Here is a 21,996-nt window from a genome sequence, read left to right on the forward strand (position 1 = left end):
TACTGAAGATAAAATAAACTTATTGCTAAGAAAAAGTTTTATACTATATATATATATATATATATATAGTGGAGAGATATATAAACATGTGAAAAAATCTAGCTCAATGATATTATACTATGATAGCCAAGGGGGGACACCAATCCTGCATATATGTATTGGAAAATATGGAAAATTCATTTTTTTCTCGAAAATCAATGAATGTCTATTGATCACAAAAACGAATACAAGAGGAAAATGTTCAAGATGGTACATTATAGAGAGAGTAAATACAACATGTCCACCTAAATCGCTGCAAAAGAAGATAACATGCAACTAAAGTATATCAATTGAACCTAGTACAATTGCAGAAATTCATCCAGATGTTATAAATATTCTCAACCTCTTAAGACTATACTCTATATGGAACTGGTGAAAATGAGGAAGCAGAGCATAACGCAATCCATATGGAAACTGCTACATAGAGCAGTACAGCCAAGATGAGTCTTGGACCGATATTTGATACATGAACCCTACATAGATCTCATCTCTGAATTTATTCAATCAACCAATCCTAATAAGCCAAATCCCTAGACATTCAAATCAATTCAGCAAGTTCTTTTGATTTGTTCAAACCAGTGACAATGTAGCCAATCAAAATCAGTCAGACCATCAAATCAAGGTACCTAGCTTCCTTGATCGGTTCAAAACAGTGGACGTCGTCGGGGAGCTGAAACCTGTGGAAACCAACAAAAAAATGGCGCAGCCACAAAAGGTTGGTCTTTTATAAGCGGTTGATACGATCGAATTAGCTGAGAATACAATCCTTTGTCATGGAGGGCGGGGATTCCACTACTAGGGGATGACGGAGGTCCATAGAAAAGAACTCGCCATCTAAGAAGGGAATCGGGTAGGCAGGAGATTGATGCCGCTGCACAAATGGTCAGTGGCAGTCTGTCGGTTGCTGCAAGCTGTTGGTAGTCCGATCTAGTCAGTCGGGTCGGTACAAAGGTTGTGGAGTCAGAGCGGATCAAGCTGAATCGGAGCAGGAACAATCGGTTCAGAATCGGGTCAGGCTAGTACGGGCCATCTCGGATCAACCACAGTCGGTTCAGGTTTGCTCGAAGAAGGAGATGACGTGGCGTCCGGCGAGAAGCGGGAGACTTCTCAATTCGAGGGGTCACCTCTACGCACCGCCGAAAACGAAGAAGAAGAGGAGGAGGACCGCTGCGACCTTCGGGACATCACCTAACACATATTCCACCTCAAATTTGAGGAGGAGACGTTGGAGAGCAGTAGGACAGTGCTGTGTCTTGCAGCCCGCACTAAACTGCGGCAGAGGACGACCGCAAGAGAGGGAACTCTAATTTGTAGCTCGCATCACACATTGACGTTGTTGCCTAAGATTGGAGAAGGCTCTGCCATGCCTAAACCGGGATGACAAGACCAAATTGCGGTTGAGGCTTTCGCTGATATTGGAGAGTTGAGGGAGTGTCTGGGATGCGCCGACAAGACCTATGTTGTTGAGGCCCGAGACACCACCATACTGTTTAAGGAGATATCACGTGAAGGATCCCTAGTCCCACGACCAAATTGAAAGATAGTCGTCAAGAGGAGACCGTCGATGTGACTTAGGGCAGTGGTGACCCCAGAAAGGGCTCCCATGTCCATCCAAGAGAAGGGAAGGGGGAAAGAAGAGGAGAAAGGGAGAGAAAAGAAAAGAGGGCTACCGGGAGTGGAAATAACTGGAAGATAGACGAGAGTTTCGGCTTTCGATCCCGGTGGTCGTGATGCCCGACACGTCCGGTCGGAGTCGGGCGCACCGGCAAAGGGGGTTCGTTTCGGTTAGGGTTTTCTGTTTAGAGGCATAGAGAGAGAGGGTTGTTTGCTGGAAAATTCTTTTTATAGTTAGAGCTAGCTCCCAACTAAATTATTGCCAAACATCTATATATATCTATATATTTCTAATCCCATCGACGATTGGGACAAGAGAAATTAAATTCTTTGTCCAACCGAATTTTGGACAGCGATACTCTAAGAAGCCGTGCATGCAAATTATTTAAATTATTTATTTTTTCGCAATCTTTTGGCCTTCAGATTAGATATCCATCTCGTGCATGCATGTCCCTAATTTGGACTCATCCCTTTCGATGTCACTATCGTAGTTCACATGCATATATGGTCCCATGTTTACTTCTTTATCAACTGCAATCAAAATCGGCCACATGCAAAGTCAATAAAAATACCGGAAATTTTGACGGGCATATTAAGTAATAATCTTTAACTCGAGAGCAATTCATCATCCGCTTTAACAACTAATCCGATCAGATGGAGTGATGTAGAATGTGCTTGGCTGCTCGAACTAGTTAACGGTACACAAAGTTTGTTATTGCTTTTGGTTTCTCTCTTATAGTATGAATAATTTTTTCGTAAAATCTCGTCAATTACTAATGGAATAAATTACTATTTCAACACGGAACGAAAAGGACAATATACAGGACAGGAGTACAGGTTTGGGCCTTTTGTGCTAAATGTCGTTTTGTAGCAATCCAACCGTGTAATCCATAAATGAGCTTGCAATCATGTATAAAGACGAAATTACGAGGATTGATTCATAAACTAAATATATAAGGTTGAAATTTAGTGAAAATATCTCTTAATAAATGGTTAAACCGATTAAGTTCAATAAATAATTTTTGTGAGAATATTTCGTGATCCTATGTAAAAAAGAAAAAAGAAAAAAGAAAAAAAGAAATTAAGATCCGGACATGGTATCAGAATAAATAACCGTTAACGAGGGTAGGGATGGGGAAGGCTGCTTCAGAACGACCAAACCCACCACCTTCCAACCAACGAACCCCGCGAAGCGAACCGTCCTTCATGTGACCCGCGACCCACTGTCCTCACGCGCACATATCCCACGCGCCACCGGAGCAGATCAGGCACGCATGGGAGAGAAGTTGGATTGGACAGTCCTTTCGCAAACCGGAGAGCGCGTATGAGGGCCCCACGTGGCAGCGCGTGGGATGAGGCAGCAATTTGTCTCCTCCCTCTCTCCCCTGTCTCTCTCTCTTTCCGCCATTTCAGCCATTGGAGAGAAGCTTTTACCGCAGAGGCTCATGATGACGCAGAGAGGGGGAAAAAATGCCGAAGCAGATGAGAAATAAATAAATATAAAAAGAAAATAATTAATTATACCTAGTTGTTAAAAAAAAATGAAAAAAGAAAAGAAAAGGAACAAGCTTGAGGCAGCTTTGGCTCTGTTTCCAGTCTTTGAGGACAGGGAGGAGACAATGAGGTCAGGGAAGGACTGGGGGGGCTGAGTTTTCTTCTCCACACTCACTCTCTCCTTGCCTTTTGCCCTTTTAAAAAAGCAAAGCTGAACCCCATTCTTTAAGATTCTCTCTCTTCTTCTTCTTCGTCTTATAATTTCTTAACCAACCCCCCTCTACCTCCCTCTCTCTCTCTCTCTCTCTCTCTCTCTCTCTCTAGCGTTGCAGAGGAGAGGAATGTCTTAGCATTGTTTGCAGGGCTTACAGGTTCAGAGGTTGTCTAGTAGTGGTGATATTGTAAGTTCATTCTTTTTTTCCTGGGAAATTTTCACTGGCCGCAATTATGATTTTACTTTACCCTTTTTCTGGGTTCTTATGATACCGTCTCTTGGCTCTTTTACTGCATTTTGGGGGCATTTCTTGTTGTTTTGTGTTCTTCCCTCTGATTGAGGTCTTGCGGGTCTACTGAGCTAGTGCTTGTTTCGGGGAACTTTGTTCTGATTAAGGAGAGAACTATGCATGACCAGGTTAAGTACAGGTATCCAAGGAAAAGAACTTCCAATGTGGATTGTGTAGTCCCTTTGTAACCGGAGGAGACCCTGACATTTTTCCTTAATTTGAGCCTTTTTTTTTTTTTTTGCTAGTGAGAGTGAGTCTTAAATTTGAGTCTTTGTCCACTCTCTTGAGTGGAGTAATTATGCTGTCTTAAGTTCTCATCATGTTGATGAAGTAATTGGGCATAGAAGTTAGCTTTTCTTGGGCATCATAATTTGTTGCATGCTTATGATTATGATGTTACCCTCCACCAAAGCTGGACGTATACCTCTCACTCTCTCTATTATTTTCTGACCGATTTTTAGTAGTCTTTCTTATTTCCCTAGTTTGGTGGATGAAGTTGCTTTCTGGTAATCTGCGTTTCAGATTTAGAAGATCCCTTCTTCCTTTGGTTAGTTTAGGTCACTTTCAAGTTGTTCCTATTTGGTGATCTGGCATCTTTTGTAGAATCTGTTGGATGGAATAGGACTGTTTTCAAGAACATTGCTTTGTAGTAGTGGTTTTTCTCTTCTTCTTTTTTTTTTTTTGTGTTTTAAATTTGGCCCTTTTCTTTGTTTCGTAAAACCATATTTCCATCCAAAGGCTAGTATAAACAAGTGAGATTACTGCATTGAGTTAATGGAAGACCTCTGGTTGTCGATGCGAATGTACACATGAAGAATCTCGATGTTCGTTTTACTTTATGTTCTTATATATCTGAGGCCTTTTCTTGGATTCCTGTCCGATGATTACTTGCTGCTGATCTGTCTGGACAGAGACTCATCTGAACAATGACGAAAGTGAGCCCCGAACTCGGAGAGGCTATGCAGGCAGAAGCAGTACTGCCGGTTTCTGCTGATGTGAGCTTCACCTCCAATTGCTTCCCAAAGTATAAGTTGGGGCCAAATAATCAGATTCTTGAAGAGCCAAAGGAGGAGGACAAGGGCCCCTCCTTGAAGGAGGTGGTAGAGGAAGAAACAGCCAATCTCACGGAGCAGCACAAGCGTCTCTCCGTTCGAGATCTTGCCAGTAAATTTGACAAGAACTTGGCTGCAGCAGCAAAACTCTCTGATGAGGTTCCCAAATCTATTGCTTGCTTCCTTCTTCGTTAAATCTGCCTTTATATGCTATATAATACCATGACCATTAGATGGCAAGCTGATTGCATTACCATATTCAATATTGGTGTAAGCTTTCAGAAGAATAAATCAATTAACAAGATACACAGAACAAGTTGGTTTTGAGTCCAAATAACATCTTTTGGGTTTGTAACTTTGTCTGTTTCTGTTCTGCGGCAACTTTTAGTTTTGGTTCTGTCTGCACTTGCTAAACCAGGCCCGATACACATTATTGGTTTTGTAACTTATGTCTGTTTCTGTTCTGCTGCTATTATTATTTTTGGTTCTGTCTGCACTTGCTAAACCACGACCAATACACATTGTTGGTGCGCCTTCCTTCTAGCTTGAGCTTGAAGATTGGTTGTATAACAATATATTCACCTAAGGTTTCACTTTTATGAAGGTTATATCCTTATTATGGAATGCGTGGTAAATGGGTTGTGTTCATATTTCAGGCGAAGCTAAGGGAGGTGGCTTCTTTGGAAGGCCATGTGCTTCTAAAGAAGCTTAGAGATGCATTGGAAGCTTTGAGGGGCCGACTAGCAGGGCGGAATAAGGAGGATGTTGAAAAAGCTATATCCATGGTTTGTATTGGAACTATATACTTCCCTGATGAACTCTTCTTCTGACTTTTCACAGTTTCTAATTTATATAGATTGCGCCTATAACTGACAGAATTTCGGTGGCCTTTGCGATCCTTTTTTAGATAATAATCAATTGTGGTCTAACTACGATTACTCTGCAGGTGGAAGCTTTAGCAGTTAAGCTGACTCAGAAAGAAGGAGAATTGATTCAAGAGAAGTTTGAAGTGAAAAAGCTGGTGAACTTCCTTAAGCAGGTAAGGGCATGGATGTCAAATGATGATCACGCGTTTCATTATCTAAGGCACATGCGTAATATCCTTGAATCAGTCTTCAAGTTGCTGCCTAAAGGAAGTTTCTAGTTGTTAGTAACTCTTACTCCTTTTTTATCTTCTTTTCTCATCGAGAAGTGCTCAAACTTTACAGGCTTCAGAAGATGCCAAGAAGCTGGTGAACCAAGAAAAATCTTTTGCTTGTGCTGAAATCGAGAGTGCTAGGGCTGTGGTCCAACGCTTTGGAGAGGCCCTTGAGGAAGAAGAAAGAAATTCCAAAACATCCAAAACTCAGGTATGTTGATGCGAAATTATGCTGTATAGAAAGAAATGATATGCCATACTCATTATTTTATATCGAATGGTTCAGCATATATTTGCCAAAAAATGATATGATATTCGTGCGCTCCGGGGAATTCACTCCTCATAGTGGTAATAACATGCAAGAATATGAAGTAAAGATTCACTACACTGATTCTTATTTTTGATCCATGGTGTTCTAGGATGTGGAGGGACTAGTAGAAGAGGTTCAAGAGGCCCGAAGAATCAAATTGATGCATCAGCCAAGCAAGGTGCATTATCAATGCTTATGTAAATTAGTCTCGGTAAGACCATGACTTGCATTATGAGCATTGTATTGTGTAACAGGTGATGGATATGGAACACGAACTTCGTGCTCTCCGAATTCAAATTCGAGAGAAATCAATATTTTCTTTCAAGCTTCAGAAAGAGGTAGGTCAAACATAGATTCTTTTACTCCACAAATTTTTATTTATAATACCTATAGTAGGCAATTCTAATAGTTTACCAAAAGGTTCATCTTGAGGGTTCCTGTGAGTAATTTCTTCCTCATCACTTACAGCTGACTCTGAGCAAGAGGGCAGAAGAGAACAGATCTCGATTGTACATTCTTGAAGGGTCCGAGAGTCTGGGATCAGTTTTATGTGTTCGCCCTCGCACCGACAATGCTCCTCCACTTTCCAAGTGCTCAGTTCAATGGTATCGGACCTCCTCAGATGGAAGTCACCGGGATGTCATTTCAGGTGCTTGATTCAATATTTTATTTATTGCAACTCTGAATTGATTTTGTACTCTTTTTGGTTCATTTTAGGCGAAGCTCCTGCATTAGCTTAGCTTCGCATACTCCTAAAAATCAGTATTTGCTATTCGCTGTGGTTAATGTCCACAATCTCATACATGACAAATTTTTAAATGTTGCTTTTCTCTTTGTTAGGTGCTGAGAGACCGAGTTATGCACCTGAGCCCTTTGATGTGGGACGGATCTTGCAAGCTGAAATCACCTTAAACGGCCAAAAAGATTCTGTGACAACTGCTGGTCCTATTGATTCTGGTAATTAATCATGTATTATGTGGTTTCTTCGTTTATCAATCCGCCACATAAATTGAAACTGACTGAATTTTCCGACAGTGGCAGGACTACAAAGCCATGTAGAATCACTGACGCGAAAATCAAACACCGAATTTAGTGTACGTCTGATTTGCTCCCCTGGAAAAATGTTTTTCCTTCGGGGTATCTTCTGGTGCGGAAAAATTAACAGTTGACTATCAACATGTTGTTATGTCTCGCAGGTAACTATCTGCCAGATGAATGGTCAAGATTATTCATCACATTCCACTCACGTGTTTCATGTGGGTAAGATGAGGGTGAAGCTCAGCAGAGGATGGATCACCAAAGCTCGAGAAATTTACTCAACCTCAATGCAGGTATTGCCTCTGCAATTTATCTTTATTTTTGTTTAGTAATTGTATTACCATGCCTCAATCATACCCTATTTTAAATCGATAGATCAGTTAGCAAATGATATCGCAAACTTGGCTTGAATGTATACCAGCACCTCACCAGCCTCCATTTGATTAGTCCTTATAGCTGAATGTTCATCTACCTCCATTATAAGTTTTAGACTTTTTGATGATATGGTAAGTGGCCTCTGAAAGTTTAACGGTTTAAGTTAGAGTGTGATGTATTGCTCTATCTTCTTCTTAAGTTGGATCGAGGGAGGAATCTCGTTTGGCTGTTTTACCCTTTCTTTTTCCTTGACACTTCTTCATTCACTGGATTCTAGTTATGCGGAGTTCGAAGCGATAGCAATGTTGCAGCCAAAGGACTGTTCTGGCAAGCAAGGAAAGGGCTATCATTCGTACTGACATTCGAATCAGAGCGTGACAGGAATGCAGCCATAATGCTTGCCCGAAAATACGCTCTCGATTGCAATGTGGGTATCGACAATCCATTTATATAAGAAGTATTTGTTTTGAAGTCCAGAAAATCTCGTTTTTGCCTTCTAATGATTGTGTTCTCTAATGCAGGTTATGCTTGCAGGACCGGATGATCTAATATGAAGCCCGGGCCTAACTGACTGATTTTTATACTGAAGTGTTTACCTTGATTGATGTGTTTACCTTGATTGATGTATTGGTTAGTTTTTTGAGTTAGCGTGTGCATTTGGTTTGATGATCGCGTCAAAGATGTAACGCATCGTTCCGTATGTGAGAGATTGATGTGTCGATTCCACTAATTTCTTTCGGAGTGTTGCTTTAGGCATCAGTTTTTTGGGTTTGCCTAATCATCATCTACTGTAACAAAGTCTGTACATGATTTGATTAATCTGATTTGGTTTTGTGCACGGAATATCGATTTCCATTTTCTCTTTTCAGTTTTCTCCTAAGGAGATTCTGGAAATGATTTTCGAGATTTCTATAGCTAAGTTGATACGAGTATACTGATGTTAAGGCAGGCAAAATGCTCAACTCCAAAACTATCGATTAATCTGACGATTAGACATGCAACTTCTAAGTTTACCCAGTAAAGTTGGAAAGACGGACAGTATATTAACAAGTTAAGAGTGATTACTTTGTTGAGCTTATCATTAACAAGCCATATAAAGCATATCATTAAATATTTGGGCGCGCCCACATAATTATTTGAAAATATTCTTAATACAACAAATCTTATGACATTTTCTCCAATAAGATAAGACAGACCAATGTACCAAATATAAAGGATAAATAATGTATTTTAGTATAAATACGGACACGTGTCGGACAGTGGGGGCAGTTGCACGGGGTCTCCGTACCTCCATGTCTCGGTTAACTATTATTTTAACAAGGGGTAACTTTGGCAACGCAGACTCTTTTCAACGGCTATAATTCTCGAGACCTGTCTGTGACCGTTAGATCATGACGAGATCGGACGGTCAGAGATTGAAGAAAAGAAGACCGTTGGGGCGAAGCGGCGCCTCCGCAGCTTCTTAAAGGAGACGGAGCTCTCAGTCTGTCTTCTTCATCCCACCCAAATCCTACCGTTTGTGTGTATGAGAGAGACACAGATAAAGGGAGAGTAGAGAAGAGAGAGAGGTCGAGGTCGTATTGCAGAGACCCAGAAGAAGAAGAAGATAAAGGAGTCGCCTTTTGCGGGATTTTCATCAGAGTTCCTTCGAAATGGCTTCGAGACCCATTGTTCCAACTCAAGCGAGGGGTGAGAAAGTTGGGTCCATTTTAATTTGATCGTTCTGGATCTTTAGATCTGTGGTTGAAATTTGATCTTTCTTGTTAATTGGTAAATGGAAATGGTTCGAGAAATATGTGTTAAAGATCCTCCATTTCCCCGCAAGAAACCACAAGGCCGCCGTGTATGTGATGATAGCAGATTGAATCTGGGTCCTAGGATGCTTTTGATTCATCGAATTAATGCCCATGTTCTCTTTTAATAATGGTGTCATTGCAGGCGAGGCAGTTATAGGAGGAGGAGGAGCAGTCAAGCCTCAGCAGCACAAGAAGAATGGAGGGGGCCATGCGAGGAACCGTAAAGCCCTGGGTGATATTGGAAACCTTGTCACTCTTCGAGGAGTTGACGGGAAACAGCCCCAGATTACTCGACCCATTACAAGGTTCCTCTCTCAAGCAGTCGATTTTTCAAACAGTCTTGTACATTTGGCACCTCTTGTTGATCGATTGTTTTTGTCTTTCCAGGAGTTTCTGCGCACAACTCCTTGCAAATGCGCAAGCAGCTGCAGCCGCCGAGAACAACAAGGTTTGATCTCTATGATTACTTCTTTATAAGTTTGTAAGCGCACTCGAATATTTAAATGATTGGTACTGATGGGGTTTGATTTTGTAGAAACAAGCCTGCGTGAAAGTGAATGGAGCACCTGCTCTACTAGAAGGAAACAAGCCTGCTAAGAAAGCCGAACCCGCTAAGGCTGCTCAGAAGAAAGCCCCCGCTGCTAAGGCAAAGTCCAAGGAAGTGATCGAGATAAGCCCCGACCCAGACGAAGAGGCCCGTGCCAAGGCCAAGAACATCAGCAAGCAAGAAGGAGTTGTGCATAAGAGGAAGGATGGAGAGGGATCATCTCGGAAGAAGAACAAGTCTCTAACTTCAGTTCTCACTGCTCGTAGCAAGGTATTGACAGACACTCACAAATTTTGAATATGGTTTGTTAGTAATTTGATGTTCAGTCTCTAATCTTGTTCTGGGTTTGTTTTTTGATTGCTTTCAGGCGGCTTGTGGAATTGCGAAGAAGCCTAAGGAACAGATTGTGGATATTGATGCGGCAGATGCTGACAATGAGCTAGCTGCTGTGGAGTACGTCGAGGACCTTTACCAGTTTTACAAGGAAGCCGAGGTACGAATTGTGATTTTCTCTGCAAATTTATAATCTATTCTGTTCATAATTTTGAATACTAGTACTAGTACTAATACCTTAAAATCATGTGTGCAGAACGAGAACCGTCCGACTGACTACATGCCCTCTCAGCCTGATATCACTGAGAAGATGAGGACGATTCTGGTGGATTGGCTGGTAGAGATTCACAACAAGTTTGATCTCATGCCTGAGACTCTCTACCTCACGATCAACCTCATAGACCGCTTCCTCTCTGTGAAAGCGGTCCCAAGAAGGGAGCTGCAGCTTCTCGGCATGGGTGCCCTTCTTACTGCCTCCAAGTATGAAGAGATCTGGGCCCCTGAGGTTAATGACTTGGTATGCATAGCGGATAGAGCATACTCTAATGAGCAAGTTCTGGCCATGGAGAAGACCATTCTCGGAAAGCTCGAATGGTACCTGACCGTTCCGACAAACTATGTTTTCCTCGTGAGGTTCATCAAAGCAGCTCTTGCTGATAGGAAATTGGAGAGCATGGTCTATTTCCTATCAGAGCTCGGGTTGATGAGCTACTCGACCCTCTCGTATCCCCCATCAATGGTTGCTGCCTCGGCGGTGTACGCAGCTCGTTGCACCCTCAACATCAGCCCTTTCTGGAGTGCGACACTGAAGGTTCACACCGGTTACACCGAGGCACAGATCATGTAAGCAAAATAAATTCAACAAACCATACCTTAACAACTTCTGCCAGTGTTGGTCACTCAGACATTTTCTGGTTATGCTGTTTTTGCAACAGGGACTGTGCTAAACTACTGGTGGGCTTCCATGCCAATGTAAAGGACAGCAAATTTCAGGTCGTGTACAGGAAGTACTCGAGCTCCCAGAGAGAAGCCGTTGCTCTGCTTTCTCCGGCGAAAGCTCTCCTCGACGATGATTCCGTGAAGACCTCTGCTTAGTCTTCAGTTTCAAGTTTGGGATATATCGTTGTTTCTGTCACAGAATTTGTGACCTGCTGACAGTTGTTTTCCTTCGGATTCGTTATTCTTTCTTTCGTGTAAAAGCAAGAAGAGATGATGTTCATGGGAAATTTGAATGAATGAAAGCTTTCATTTCATTAGCCAATTGTAGTTCATTAAATCACTAGAACTTGGAAGAATATAAATTCATAAATTAATAATTTAAGTGCACAATTAAATAAATTAATTATCCAATCCAAAAAGAAAAAAAAGAAAGGAAGAGCGCAATCTGAGATGGGCCTCAATTGGGCTTTTCAAGCCCAGCAAACATCGGCCCAGGTCCGACAAGAGCACGTTCCGACCCATTACCCGTTCTGTCGGATCCCGGAGGCCCGACACCGCCGTTGCGCTCCGGCGGCCCCCTAAAACCCTTGCAGGGTTTATGTTCATCTAATCATTTCTGCTCTCTCGGAGGAAAGAGGAATTCGTTCCCTCGACGAGATGCCTTCCAGCAAGAAGAAGCACCCGAAGGCGCAGTCGAGGCTCTCGAATGGCGCCCCGTCGGCGACTCCTCAGAAGCCGTTTGCTGGTCCTCCTTCCGGTCCCGAAGCCGCCGCCGAGGAGGACATCTTTGCTGTCATCTCTGAAGCTTCCAGCCGGTTTCCTTATCTGATCGGCAAATCAACCGTCGTAGCCCGAGTCACTGATGTTGAGAGTGAGTCGACGGAGTCATCGAAAGGTTGCAGAATTTGGATGTCGGAGCCTTCCATGGTTTCTTCTTCTATAGCTCCTGGTTCGATCGTTTCGGTAATCAGCGAATACCGAGCTTTTAGGATGGTGATGGTGATCATCATTTTCACAATTATCTGTGAGGCTTATTAGTTTGATATAATCATGTGGCAGGTTTCTCTTCCTTCTTCCAGGAATCAACTCTTGCGGAGCTGTCCCCTGAGCTCATTTCCTGATGAATGTGCTCGAAACACCGGAGTCAATGTTGGGGATGAAGTGACAAATGGACCGGGGAACTACTTTGCTCTTGCAACTGTGTTTCCTTCTAGTAAGGTTTGGTCGAGACGTCCTTTCCGCATCTGTACACACCATAATTGCTCAAATGCAGGCTTGTTTCAGAGAAATGGAGCGTGGATTCACCATGCATATGTTCTGAGTCGTTGGTTTTTCATGTCAGGTTTTGAGCAATGGAGTGAGGTTGTCCCTGAATCTTTCACTCACTATGGGATGCCCTGCTTTTGGAAGAGATGTTTTCATATTTCCTGTTCAAAGCCCAGGATCTGTATCTCTTCTTAATGGGATCGACAGGCTGCATAAATCTGATCATGGACACTTGTCATTGCAAAACTGCAAGGAATTGTGCTTAGAGCTAGCTTCGACGAATGAAATTACTGTGAGAAGTACCGTATCATCATCCATCAAATCATCTGGGAGAAAGGATCACAGTCTCCCCAGCAATGGCCATCTTTCATCTCCTAGGACGCCAGTGAGTGAATCAAGGATGACCTCTCCCCGCAGTCCACTGAGTTCACTGGTACACGAAGAGTCGGTTTCAAGTTTGCCCAGTCAAGTGGGTTCAGGGGTTGATTCAGTTGATATTATCGGGCTGTTGGATGATGAAATATCTAAGAAGCTTCTGCAAGTTCAGATGACGTCCTTCTTGTATTCCCGTATTCTTCTTGAGGGGAACCTTGTTATCTGCCCGATATTTTTGAAGCGTTTTATTTTCCGGGTGATTGCTAAACAAGTACCTGGCACTGGCAATCAATCGAGTCAAGATGTAGCAGATCAAAGAAGTCATAGTTTATTGCCTTATATGAGTGAGTCATTGGACTATACCGATCTTGCATCTGTTGTGACCAGTGAAACAAAGCTATCTCTGTGTTTACCAGTGAATATGGCATCTAAACCACCAGGAGAGACAGGGGGATGTCATCAAGAGATTGAGTGTAAATATGACAATGCTAAAGTTAGAGATGATAATTTAAAACTTGGTGGTCTTTCAAAAGAGTACAACATTCTGACGGATATAATAGCATCCTCATGTGTGGAGAACACTATGTCAAGGTATTTTCTTTTCTTAGCTTGTTGAATTTCAATATGCTTGTTAAGTTTGTTTCATTTTTGATTGAGCATACACGTGTACATGTATGTATTGATGTCTACGTATACATTTATATTTTCAAATTTTGGGCTCAATCATGTATACATTTAACACTAGAAATTGACATTAAACTCAATGATAAGGATTACAATCTTCAAGAGAAAACTGGTTCTATTCCAAGCTACTGATGTAGCCTTTTCTCTTTCTGCACTTTTCATCTGAATTATGGAGTTTTTTTCGTGTAATATGGATCATGTTCTCTTAGGCTTCGACAACAGGTATTATATAGAGATTGGTTTGGTTATCAGATAATGTGAGAACTTCTTGATCAGATTGATATGGAAGATTCCTAACATTAAAATTTTTGTGGTGTTATCATTTAGTTTTGGGCTGCGAAATACTAAAGGAGTACTTCTTCATGGTCCGCCGGGCACTGGAAAAACTTCTTTGGCTCGACTTTGTGCCCACGATGCGTGCATAGATTTCTTCTCTGTGAATGGACCTGAAATTATCAGCCAGTATTATGGAGACAGTGAGCAAGCTCTATGTGAAGTTTTTGAGTCTGCCACCCGTGCTGCACCTGCTGTGGTTTGATATTTACTCTGAATTCCATTTTCTTATGGTACTTTTGCTTTCCAAAATTGTTGTTACACTGTGAAGTAAAGCATGTCCAAATTCCATGGTGCACCGGTTTCCATAAATCAATGAGCTATAGTTTTGTATCACAGTGTAAAATCGATGTATTTGCTTAGAAGTTATTGAACATAACATAAACAGAGTGGAGTATTTTGCAAAAAGTGGAACAGAGAAGAGTGCCTTATTTTGGTGAAGCAATATGTCTTACATGGAGCTACTAACATGGCTAGTCAGTTTAATGCTTTGCATGGAGAGCCTGTTCTCCAGTGTTTTTAGTCATTGACGTTGCTTCCTCTTATTGAAATTGAACTATACTCTGTTGAGGAATTACTCCAACTATAATATTGTATGTGATTTCTAGAGTTGGAAGTTTCTGATTTTATTTAAGCTTGTTGGGTATATTTTTGATTGAGGCAGTGATATGCTCTCGGCTTTGTAGCTTTTCCTTTTGCTGATGAGACTAAATTATGGGGCCCTCTTGGGCAGATATTCATAGATGAGTTGGATTCTATTGCCCCTGCTCGTAAAGAGGGAGGCGAAGAGCTTTCTCAGAGAATGGTTGCCACATTATTGACATTGATGGATGGCATTAGTACTAGTGATGGAGTTCTTGTCATCTCTGCCACAAATAGACCTGATAGTGTTGAGCCAGCATTACGAAGGCCTGGTCGATTTGATAGGGAAATTGAAATAGGTATTTCTTCTGCTTTATATCCACCGAAATTTTCTTGAAATAGAACTCATGTTTCATTGTGTGTGTGGTGTAGATCTTAGACCATTTATGGCATTGTCTTCCAATATTAAATGCAGGTGTGCCCTCTCCAAAGCAAAGACTGGAGATATTGCTCTCATATCTCAACCAAATGGAACATGCTCTTTCACGTGCACAAATCCAGCAACTGGCTGTATCCACTCATGGATTTGTGGGTGCTGATTTAGCAGCCCTCTGCAATGAAGCTGCCTTGTCTTGTCTGAGACGTTATGATAAATCAAAGAAGTCTCCTGAAGATTCCTATTGTAAACCATTTGTGGAGTCCGTTAACTCTGATGGTATCATGGAAGATAATACATTGGACATTGTCCAATCATCTCCTTCAAATAGAAGAGTTGGAGAATGTGAAGATGGTAATGAGGATGCCATTTGCCTTAGCACTGAGGACTTGGTGAAGGAAGATTTTATGTTAAGAATAGCTTTTGAGGATTTTGAGAATGCCAGGATGAAAGTGAGGCCTAGTGCTATGCGAGAGGTACAACTAATGCATCCTTCTCGAAGATTTAACACCATGTTTTTGCAAAACTATACGGTACTTTGGACATTAATAAATTAATTGTATTACGAATGTTTGTGTTGTTTTAGGTGATAATTGAAGTTCCAAAAATCAAATGGGAAGATATTGGGGGTCAAAAAGAAGTCAAAAACCAGTTGATGGAAGCAGTGGAATGGCCTCAAAAACATCAAGATGCACTGAACCGCATTGGGACGCGTCCACCAAGAGGAGTATTAATGTTTGGTCCTCCTGGTTGCAGCAAAACCTTAATGGCTCGAGCAGTGGCTTCTGAAGCAGGATTGAATTTCCTCGCCGTGAAGGGGCCAGAACTCTTCAGCAAGTGGGTTGGAGAGTCTGAGAAGGCTGTCAGATCTGTATTCGCAAAGGCAAGGGCCAATGCACCGTCGATCATTTTCTTCGATGAAATTGATGGGCTTGGGGGTATTCGAGGAAAGGAAAGTGATGGAGTTTCAGTTTCTGATCGAGTTATGAGTCAGCTTCTCGTTGAATTAGATGGTAAAGATTTTACTTTCAAGTAATTGAACCCACAAAAGAACCACCACTTAACATTTTTCGGGAGGCAAGGAAAGATACTTATATATGTGTTAAATTTAGGTATGATGGCTGGGAATTTCGTTGGGTGAAAATTCGAACTCAACCTAGGGGATCGTACTCGTACTACTTTTGTGATTTTTCACTCCTTTGATCAGATGCTTATTTCATGAAATTTTAGGATTGCATCAAAGAGTTGGCGTGACTGTGATTGGAGCTACAAATCGACCAGACAAGATTGATTCTGCCCTTCTAAGACCAGGTTCGCTTCTTCCCTTGCCTCCCCTCCCATCAGTTTTTTACTGTGCCTGGCATAGACCTTGATGGTCCCTTTTGGACAGGACGCTTTGATCGACTGCTGTACGTAGGTCCCCCAAACCAGACTGATCGTGAGGAAATTTTCAGTATCCATCTTCGCAGAATCCCTTGCAGCTCCGACGTCAGTGTTAAGGAGCTTGCTCATCTTACTGAAGGCTTTACTGGGGCCGACATATCTCTCATCTGCAGAGAGGCAGCAATTGCAGCTCTTGAGGTCTGATGAGTTTTTCATCCCCACCTGCATCAGTTAGAGAAAATTGTTTTGACATGACCGTGTTAATTAATTTGTTTATTTTGCCTTTAATATGCGATGGCAGGAGGATCTCGATGCTTCAGAAGTAACCATGGAACATCTAAGAACTGCAATTAAGCAAGTTGAACCATCTGAGGTTGAATCCTACCAGGAGCTCTCGGCCAAGTTTCAGAGGCTTGTTCACTCCACCGCTAAAGGAGATAGCTAGGGCCGGTAGTGAACATGATGCCTGTTGGGGCTGCATCATTAACTGCAATCTATTTAGTTGGCTTCATTGGGAAGATGAATGGATCATATTCGAGAATGCCGTGCGGCGACATCAGAAAGCAGAAAAAAGACATTGTCACAATGGTGGGTGGTCTCCTTCCTTCCATTAGAACGGTATGCTCTCATCGCCTCAATATCATGTTGAAGAAAATCTAATGGGGTTAGCCCGACCTCGAACATGATGTTTGATCATGGTTTTTGCTGACCCATCTTTCTTGGGAGCTTCGCTCGTCCATTTAGATAGCTTTCCGCCGTGTACGATACGACGAGAGTTTAGGTGGTTTAGTATAGAGTGATTCCTTTTATTGAGCCCTGAGAAGGAAAACTCAGCATGCTGACACAGTCCGTGTATATTTTGTTTCGGCCATTTGATCTGCTGAACAATCAATGCTATTTGCCTGGAAATTGCGAGGTTTGGGTCATCACCGGCTTCTGATGAAACTAGTGACCTGCGGCAGTCTATAAATTCGGATGAAGTCACTTTGGCTATATGCAGTTGGTTGGGAAAAATGTGTAGACCCCAGGGAGAATTCGACCGAATCTCGGAACATAACTCGATGCTGCATCATAAACCTTTCTAGTCATCAGCCCGATGTACCACATCTAGTCAGATTCCCCGATCGAGACCTTTTAAGAAGCGAATTCTGATTGATCCGAATGTCAGATCATGGCATGGGATTGCATAAAAGTTAAAGCCACCCTTAACGTAAGAAGATAAGAGCCTTTTGAGCTCAGAGTCAACCCCACTATCCTTCCATCACTTTTTTTATCGTCACCACACCAAATCTAATCAAAGGCCAATAAACTCAAGTTGGGTTACTCTCAAGAATTATTGTTCATTCTTTTATTTCTTAAGATAAGCGCATGATCTGTTTAATTACCATTTTTCCTTCAATTATTCTTTGAATAATATATAATAGTTAATTTTAAGAGAGAAATTTAAAGGCAATCTGCTTCACAATCATCACCTACTTCGAGCTGATTCCTTCCCCATTAACTAATCAAACTAAGCCAAACGAACAAATCGCATAAAAAGCAGACGAGCTTTTCCTGTACCCCTTGATGCAATTTCCATTTCGAGATGGGGTCGATTTGGTTATCGTAATGCGGTCCGGTCACGAACTTAAATGTCGTCTTAGTGTCTGATTTGGAAGTTTATCACTAATGCAACCTCTCTCTCGATGAAACAGTCGATTTTTTCAAACCGATATGGCAGTTTATTATCTCCCAGTTTGGTTAATAAAACATTCGGGATATACGGGCAGAACGACGAATGAAACCCAACAAGTTGGAATATTTGTGTTGATGCAACTGGATGTAGTGATGTCGTGTCTTGTCTGTCCTAAAAAAGAATAATTACTTCACCGAAAAAACAGCGAAGCATGGGGACCAAATTGGTTGCAACAGTGAAGCCTCTGATATTTTTGTTTGACTTTTTGATTAGTCATTAGTTTTGCTTCCTTAAAAGTTAAAAATATTTGTAATCACACTCTCGGTAGGTCCTTAATCGGATCAAAATCGTACTTAGGCATTCATCTAATGACTTAATTGACGGATTGAGCCTTTTGATGGGCTGTGAGTGCAAAATGATTCCTTTTCTCTTAAGCTTATCTCTGCTGGCTGTGGGCTCCACGCGCCCTCCCCAACAATGGCGAAAGACACGAAATCTATTATATCGCATAAATTTTGATAAAATCCCAATTTCGTTGCACTCACTCTCTCATATATAAGATTTAGATTCGACCCATAAATCCCGAGCTTTTCAAAGAAAAAAAAAATTCTCCAAAATCAATACATTCATTAATTTATAACTAAGAATAAGTAGTCAATATCAAACTGATATTTGAACATGATTAATTTCAATTAATAGACTAGATCATCTCATAACTTCACATCTATTAAATAATTTTTGAATATTATGTAAATTACGACTTATACTATCGTAGTGGAACTTTGAACTAAAATGTTCTTTGGATCGACTATTAAGAAGACATAGCAACATTTTCTTGTAATTTCATTAAAAGAATGCGCAATTAATTAATTACTTAATGAAAATAATAGAAATATAGGAATCGAAGAGGATGTAGCGTATTGGCGTGCTTTCATCTTATAATTGTTTTAAATTCGATACTCATTGTGAAAGTATCTGTGAAATTTTATTAGCTATTAAAATTTTTTCGATAGTTATTATGTTGTATAATGTATTGCTCTCGTAATTTTGGAATAATAGAAAGGAAGAATGAAGGAAAACAAGAAAAAGATAAAGAAAAGGATAGGAAGGAAGAGGGGGAAATTGAGGACGTCATTAAGCTTATATTGCATTTGCCCACAATAAAAGCTGAAAAGAAGAAAACAAGATCCACCTCGATCATCCCTCCCTCCCTCTCTTCTCTCAGGTTCAGCTCCGACGGCCTTCCGTCCTCACCACCGCCGTCTCTGCCGGGCCGTCCTGGTCCCGGGGAGACCTAGCGGGAGGATCTTGTTAAAGATTGAATATTTGATATTCTTTTTTCGGCGTGAACCTGGTATTTGGAAGTTGATTAATCTAGTCGAACTGGGTCGATCACTAGAGCTCATGTGGAACCGGCGCCGAACCGCGCTCGGTATTCGGGCTAAACTGAACCTGCCCACCACCACCATCATCACCAATTCTTTCTTTCCTTGGTTAAGCTAAAGTTTTCCCCTTTTTTCTCTGTTGTCGATATCTCTTTGCTTTCCTTTCCGACTTGTCTGCTCAAAATCAGCCTTCTTCCCCCCGACATCCCAAAAGGCAAGCAGCTGCAGAACAGTGGAACTGAGCTGGGCACTCTCCCAAAACCAACAGAAGCAATGAGGGAATCCGATGATTTGGCCAATGGCAATAATTGGTTCTCCAAATGGGAAGACGACCTCCCTTCCCCTGGCGAGCTCATGCCCCTCTCTCAGTCCCTCATCACCCACGACCTCGCCCTCGCCTTCGACATCTCCACCAATCTCACCCTCCGCCCCTCTCCCCCTCAGCCGCAGCCTCCCCCGAGGCCATCCACTCACCCGCCCCCGCCTCCTCCCAGCACAGCCTCCCAGCCCGACTTTGCTGACAGCAGCGCCGAGATGGGCTCGGGCGGGGACGAGCCCGCCCGCACCCTCAAGCGGCCCCGGCTCGTCTGGACCCCGCAGCTCCACAAGCGGTTCGTTGATGCGGTGTCCCACCTCGGGATCAAGAACGCGGTGCCCAAGACCATAATGCAGCTGATGAGCGTGGACGGGCTGACCCGGGAGAACGTGGCCAGCCACCTGCAGAAGTACCGCCTCTACCTCAAGAGAATGCAGGGCAATGGTGGAAGTGGAGGCGGGGGCAACGGTGGAAGTGGCGGCGGCGGCGGGCTGTCTGCCGCGGGGGCAGATCCTGCCACTGATCACCTCTTCGCGAGCTCCCCCGTGCCACCCCATTTCTTGCATCCCGTCCGCCCAAATTCGGACCACTGCTTGCCATTTGTGCCGGTTGCAGCATTGCAGCACCATCAGATGGCAGCTGTGGCAGCCCATCCTGGGATGCAGCCTCCCTACCATAGGCTGGTGGGGCAATTCGGGTCGCCGCCAAATGGACAGTTTGACCATTCTTTCCTGTCTAGGCCGGGCCACCCGGTGAATAGATTCGCTGCTACAATTCAAAATCCGGTGCAATCTTATGCGGAAGACTTGGATTCAGCCAGTGCAAATGGAGGGAGAAAGGTCCTTACTCTCTTTCCCGCGGGAGATGATTGAGTTTTGGTAAAAAAGCTGCTGCCTTTAATCTTCTGAAACACTTTCGTCATTAGATTCCGGATCCTATGTTGTTGATGATCTATGGTACTTTCTAGAGCTGATGATTTAGTCACTTCGGATTCCGTTTCCTGTGTTTCTTGGTGTTTGTATTCGATTGGAGCATTAGGAAAAAGTGGCCATCATCCTATATTAGCCTTAATCGTTAGGCTTCTCCTGAGCTTGATGATCCTCTTTTCTATTTGGTTGATTTAGATCCTTCCTGGTGCATTATTAGAACTACTGCGCCGTGTCCAATTGATGGGTGAATCTGGGTTCATAAGTACGGAGCAGCTCATGGGCTTGATCAGTTAGTCCTAGTCTTGGCAGCAAATGTAGCTGAATATTGGTGATGAAGCAGAGTTTGTTATATTTGTCAATCTATGTAGGGTCTCGGACCGGCTGAGTTACCTTCACCGCAGAGCTCTATGCAGGGGAAGTCTACCACTTTTACTCCAATTGAAGGTTCCTGGAGCGTCAAACAGGTCGATCTTCATCTTGTAGAGGGTAATAAGTAATCAGGTCGCTGCTGTTTGTGCTCTCTGAAAAATTCAAGTCAGATACTTGTAACTATCGGGTGCGTGCTCGCAATGATGAGCAGCTTTCCCATCTTCATATTTCCGAGCTTATTTATTAGTGTTCGATGTGTAGGCATGGCTGGACTTCTTGTACATTGCGCTGATTCCATTGAAACTCTAAGCCCAACTTTTTAGAGGGAATATCATATCCTGATCCTGTTAGGCTGTGGAGAATTGTTATATAACCGTATAAAAATATTGAGAAGGTTTACTTCCTTGAAATTCTAATTTTGCTTATTCATGTCGGGCAGATTAGTTTCTTCTTCTTGGATCTCTGAACTCATTCCTGAAACTCTATTGTTCTTCTTACACATCTGATGATTGAAACCATGAATCATAATGTTCTCTTCGTAGAGTGGGTGGAAACAAGTTCTGAAATTGACAGGGTGCAGAGTTCTCAGCAAGTCGTGTGGTTATGGTCCTTCCCTGCAAATCTTATTTTGTCCTTCCTCTTGTAAGTTTCTCATCGTTTTTATTCTCTGGTTTCTTTATATGTCCATCACTCATCCCTTCGCTCTGGTCATATCTAAAATATCGTTAAGCGTGCTTTGTTCCATGTTTTGACATCCTCCCATAAAGTTCCATGTCTTTTCTCTCTTGGCCGCTCGTTGTTCTGTTTGATGCTGTGAGTTCCAGGGTTATTCGCATGTTTCATGACATCGGATCATGTGCCCTGGGTAGATTTTTTTGTATGCCCATGAGTCTCACGTGTGAATTCTAATGCAGTTGGATACGACGTAGTCTGCTTTTTTCTATTTCTGTTTCAGCTGAAGATGATTTAGAACTCCGCTCTCCCGGAAATTGCCAGACCATTTCTGCCTGTGTTTGTTGAACATGTCGATTCACCTGTCTTTCTTTTCGACTTTCTGAAGTCCAGAGTTTCGGTTAATTTTATTC

At 42.4% G+C, this 21,996-nt stretch overlaps 4 protein-coding genes across 8 annotated transcripts; all 4 read left to right on the plus strand.

Moving 5' to 3' along the window:
• Positions 1 to 3,249: 3,249 nt before the first annotated feature.
• LOC116193505 (stomatal closure-related actin-binding protein 3) lies at positions 3,250 to 8,406 on the plus strand. 4 transcript variants are annotated; one of them, XM_031522233.1, is made up of 13 exons: positions 3,250 to 3,548; positions 4,562 to 4,861; positions 5,359 to 5,487; positions 5,649 to 5,741; positions 5,911 to 6,051; positions 6,260 to 6,328; positions 6,405 to 6,488; positions 6,619 to 6,799; positions 6,991 to 7,107; positions 7,186 to 7,244; positions 7,347 to 7,481; positions 7,841 to 7,994; positions 8,085 to 8,406. In XM_031522233.1, the coding sequence occupies exons 2-13, from the start codon at positions 4,577 to 4,579 to the stop codon at positions 8,105 to 8,107; spliced, it is 1,470 nt and encodes a 489-aa protein (XP_031378093.1). In that variant the 5' UTR covers positions 3,250 to 3,548; positions 4,562 to 4,576; the 3' UTR covers positions 8,108 to 8,406. The 4 variants fall into 4 exon arrangements, with proteins under 4 accessions (XP_031378093.1, XP_031378090.1, XP_031378091.1 ...); XM_031522230.1 differs by having other exon boundaries at positions 3,251 to 3,548; positions 7,841 to 7,990; XM_031522231.1 differs by lacking the exon at positions 3,250 to 3,548 and adding an exon at positions 3,650 to 3,789 and having other exon boundaries at positions 7,841 to 7,990.
• Positions 8,407 to 9,052: 646 nt separating this feature from the next.
• LOC116195688 (G2/mitotic-specific cyclin S13-7-like) lies at positions 9,053 to 11,500 on the plus strand. The gene is made up of 7 exons (XM_031524992.1): positions 9,053 to 9,252; positions 9,502 to 9,664; positions 9,747 to 9,807; positions 9,895 to 10,176; positions 10,274 to 10,399; positions 10,496 to 11,082; positions 11,175 to 11,500. Exons 1-7 carry the CDS (start codon positions 9,216 to 9,218, stop codon positions 11,332 to 11,334), a joined length of 1,416 nt encoding a protein of 471 aa, XP_031380852.1. The 5' UTR covers positions 9,053 to 9,215; the 3' UTR covers positions 11,335 to 11,500.
• Positions 11,501 to 11,780: 280 nt separating this feature from the next.
• LOC116195686 (calmodulin-interacting protein 111) lies at positions 11,781 to 17,163 on the plus strand. Its single transcript, XM_031524991.1, has 10 exons — positions 11,781 to 12,141; positions 12,238 to 12,396; positions 12,521 to 13,410; positions 13,831 to 14,035; positions 14,570 to 14,777; positions 14,894 to 15,330; positions 15,441 to 15,867; positions 16,085 to 16,165; positions 16,245 to 16,435; positions 16,539 to 17,163. The coding sequence occupies exons 1-10, from the start codon at positions 11,836 to 11,838 to the stop codon at positions 16,680 to 16,682; spliced, it is 3,048 nt and encodes a 1,015-aa protein (XP_031380851.1). The 5' UTR covers positions 11,781 to 11,835; the 3' UTR covers positions 16,683 to 17,163.
• Positions 17,164 to 19,075: 1,912 nt separating this feature from the next.
• LOC116196831 (transcription factor MYBC1-like) lies at positions 19,076 to 21,340 on the plus strand. 2 transcript variants are annotated; one of them, XM_031526733.1, is made up of 2 exons: positions 19,076 to 20,491; positions 20,738 to 21,340. In XM_031526733.1, the coding sequence occupies exon 1, from the start codon at positions 19,571 to 19,573 to the stop codon at positions 20,483 to 20,485; it is 915 nt and encodes a 304-aa protein (XP_031382593.1). In that variant the 5' UTR covers positions 19,076 to 19,570; the 3' UTR covers positions 20,486 to 20,491; positions 20,738 to 21,340. The 2 variants fall into 2 exon arrangements, with proteins under 2 accessions (XP_031382593.1, XP_031382594.1); XM_031526734.1 differs by having other exon boundaries at positions 20,911 to 21,340.
• Positions 21,341 to 21,996: the final 656 nt, after the last annotated feature.

Source organism: Punica granatum, chromosome 2 (assembly GCF_007655135.1).
Source record: "Punica granatum isolate Tunisia-2019 chromosome 2, ASM765513v2, whole genome shotgun sequence".
NCBI classification, from domain to species: Eukaryota; Viridiplantae; Streptophyta; class Magnoliopsida; order Myrtales; family Lythraceae; genus Punica; species Punica granatum.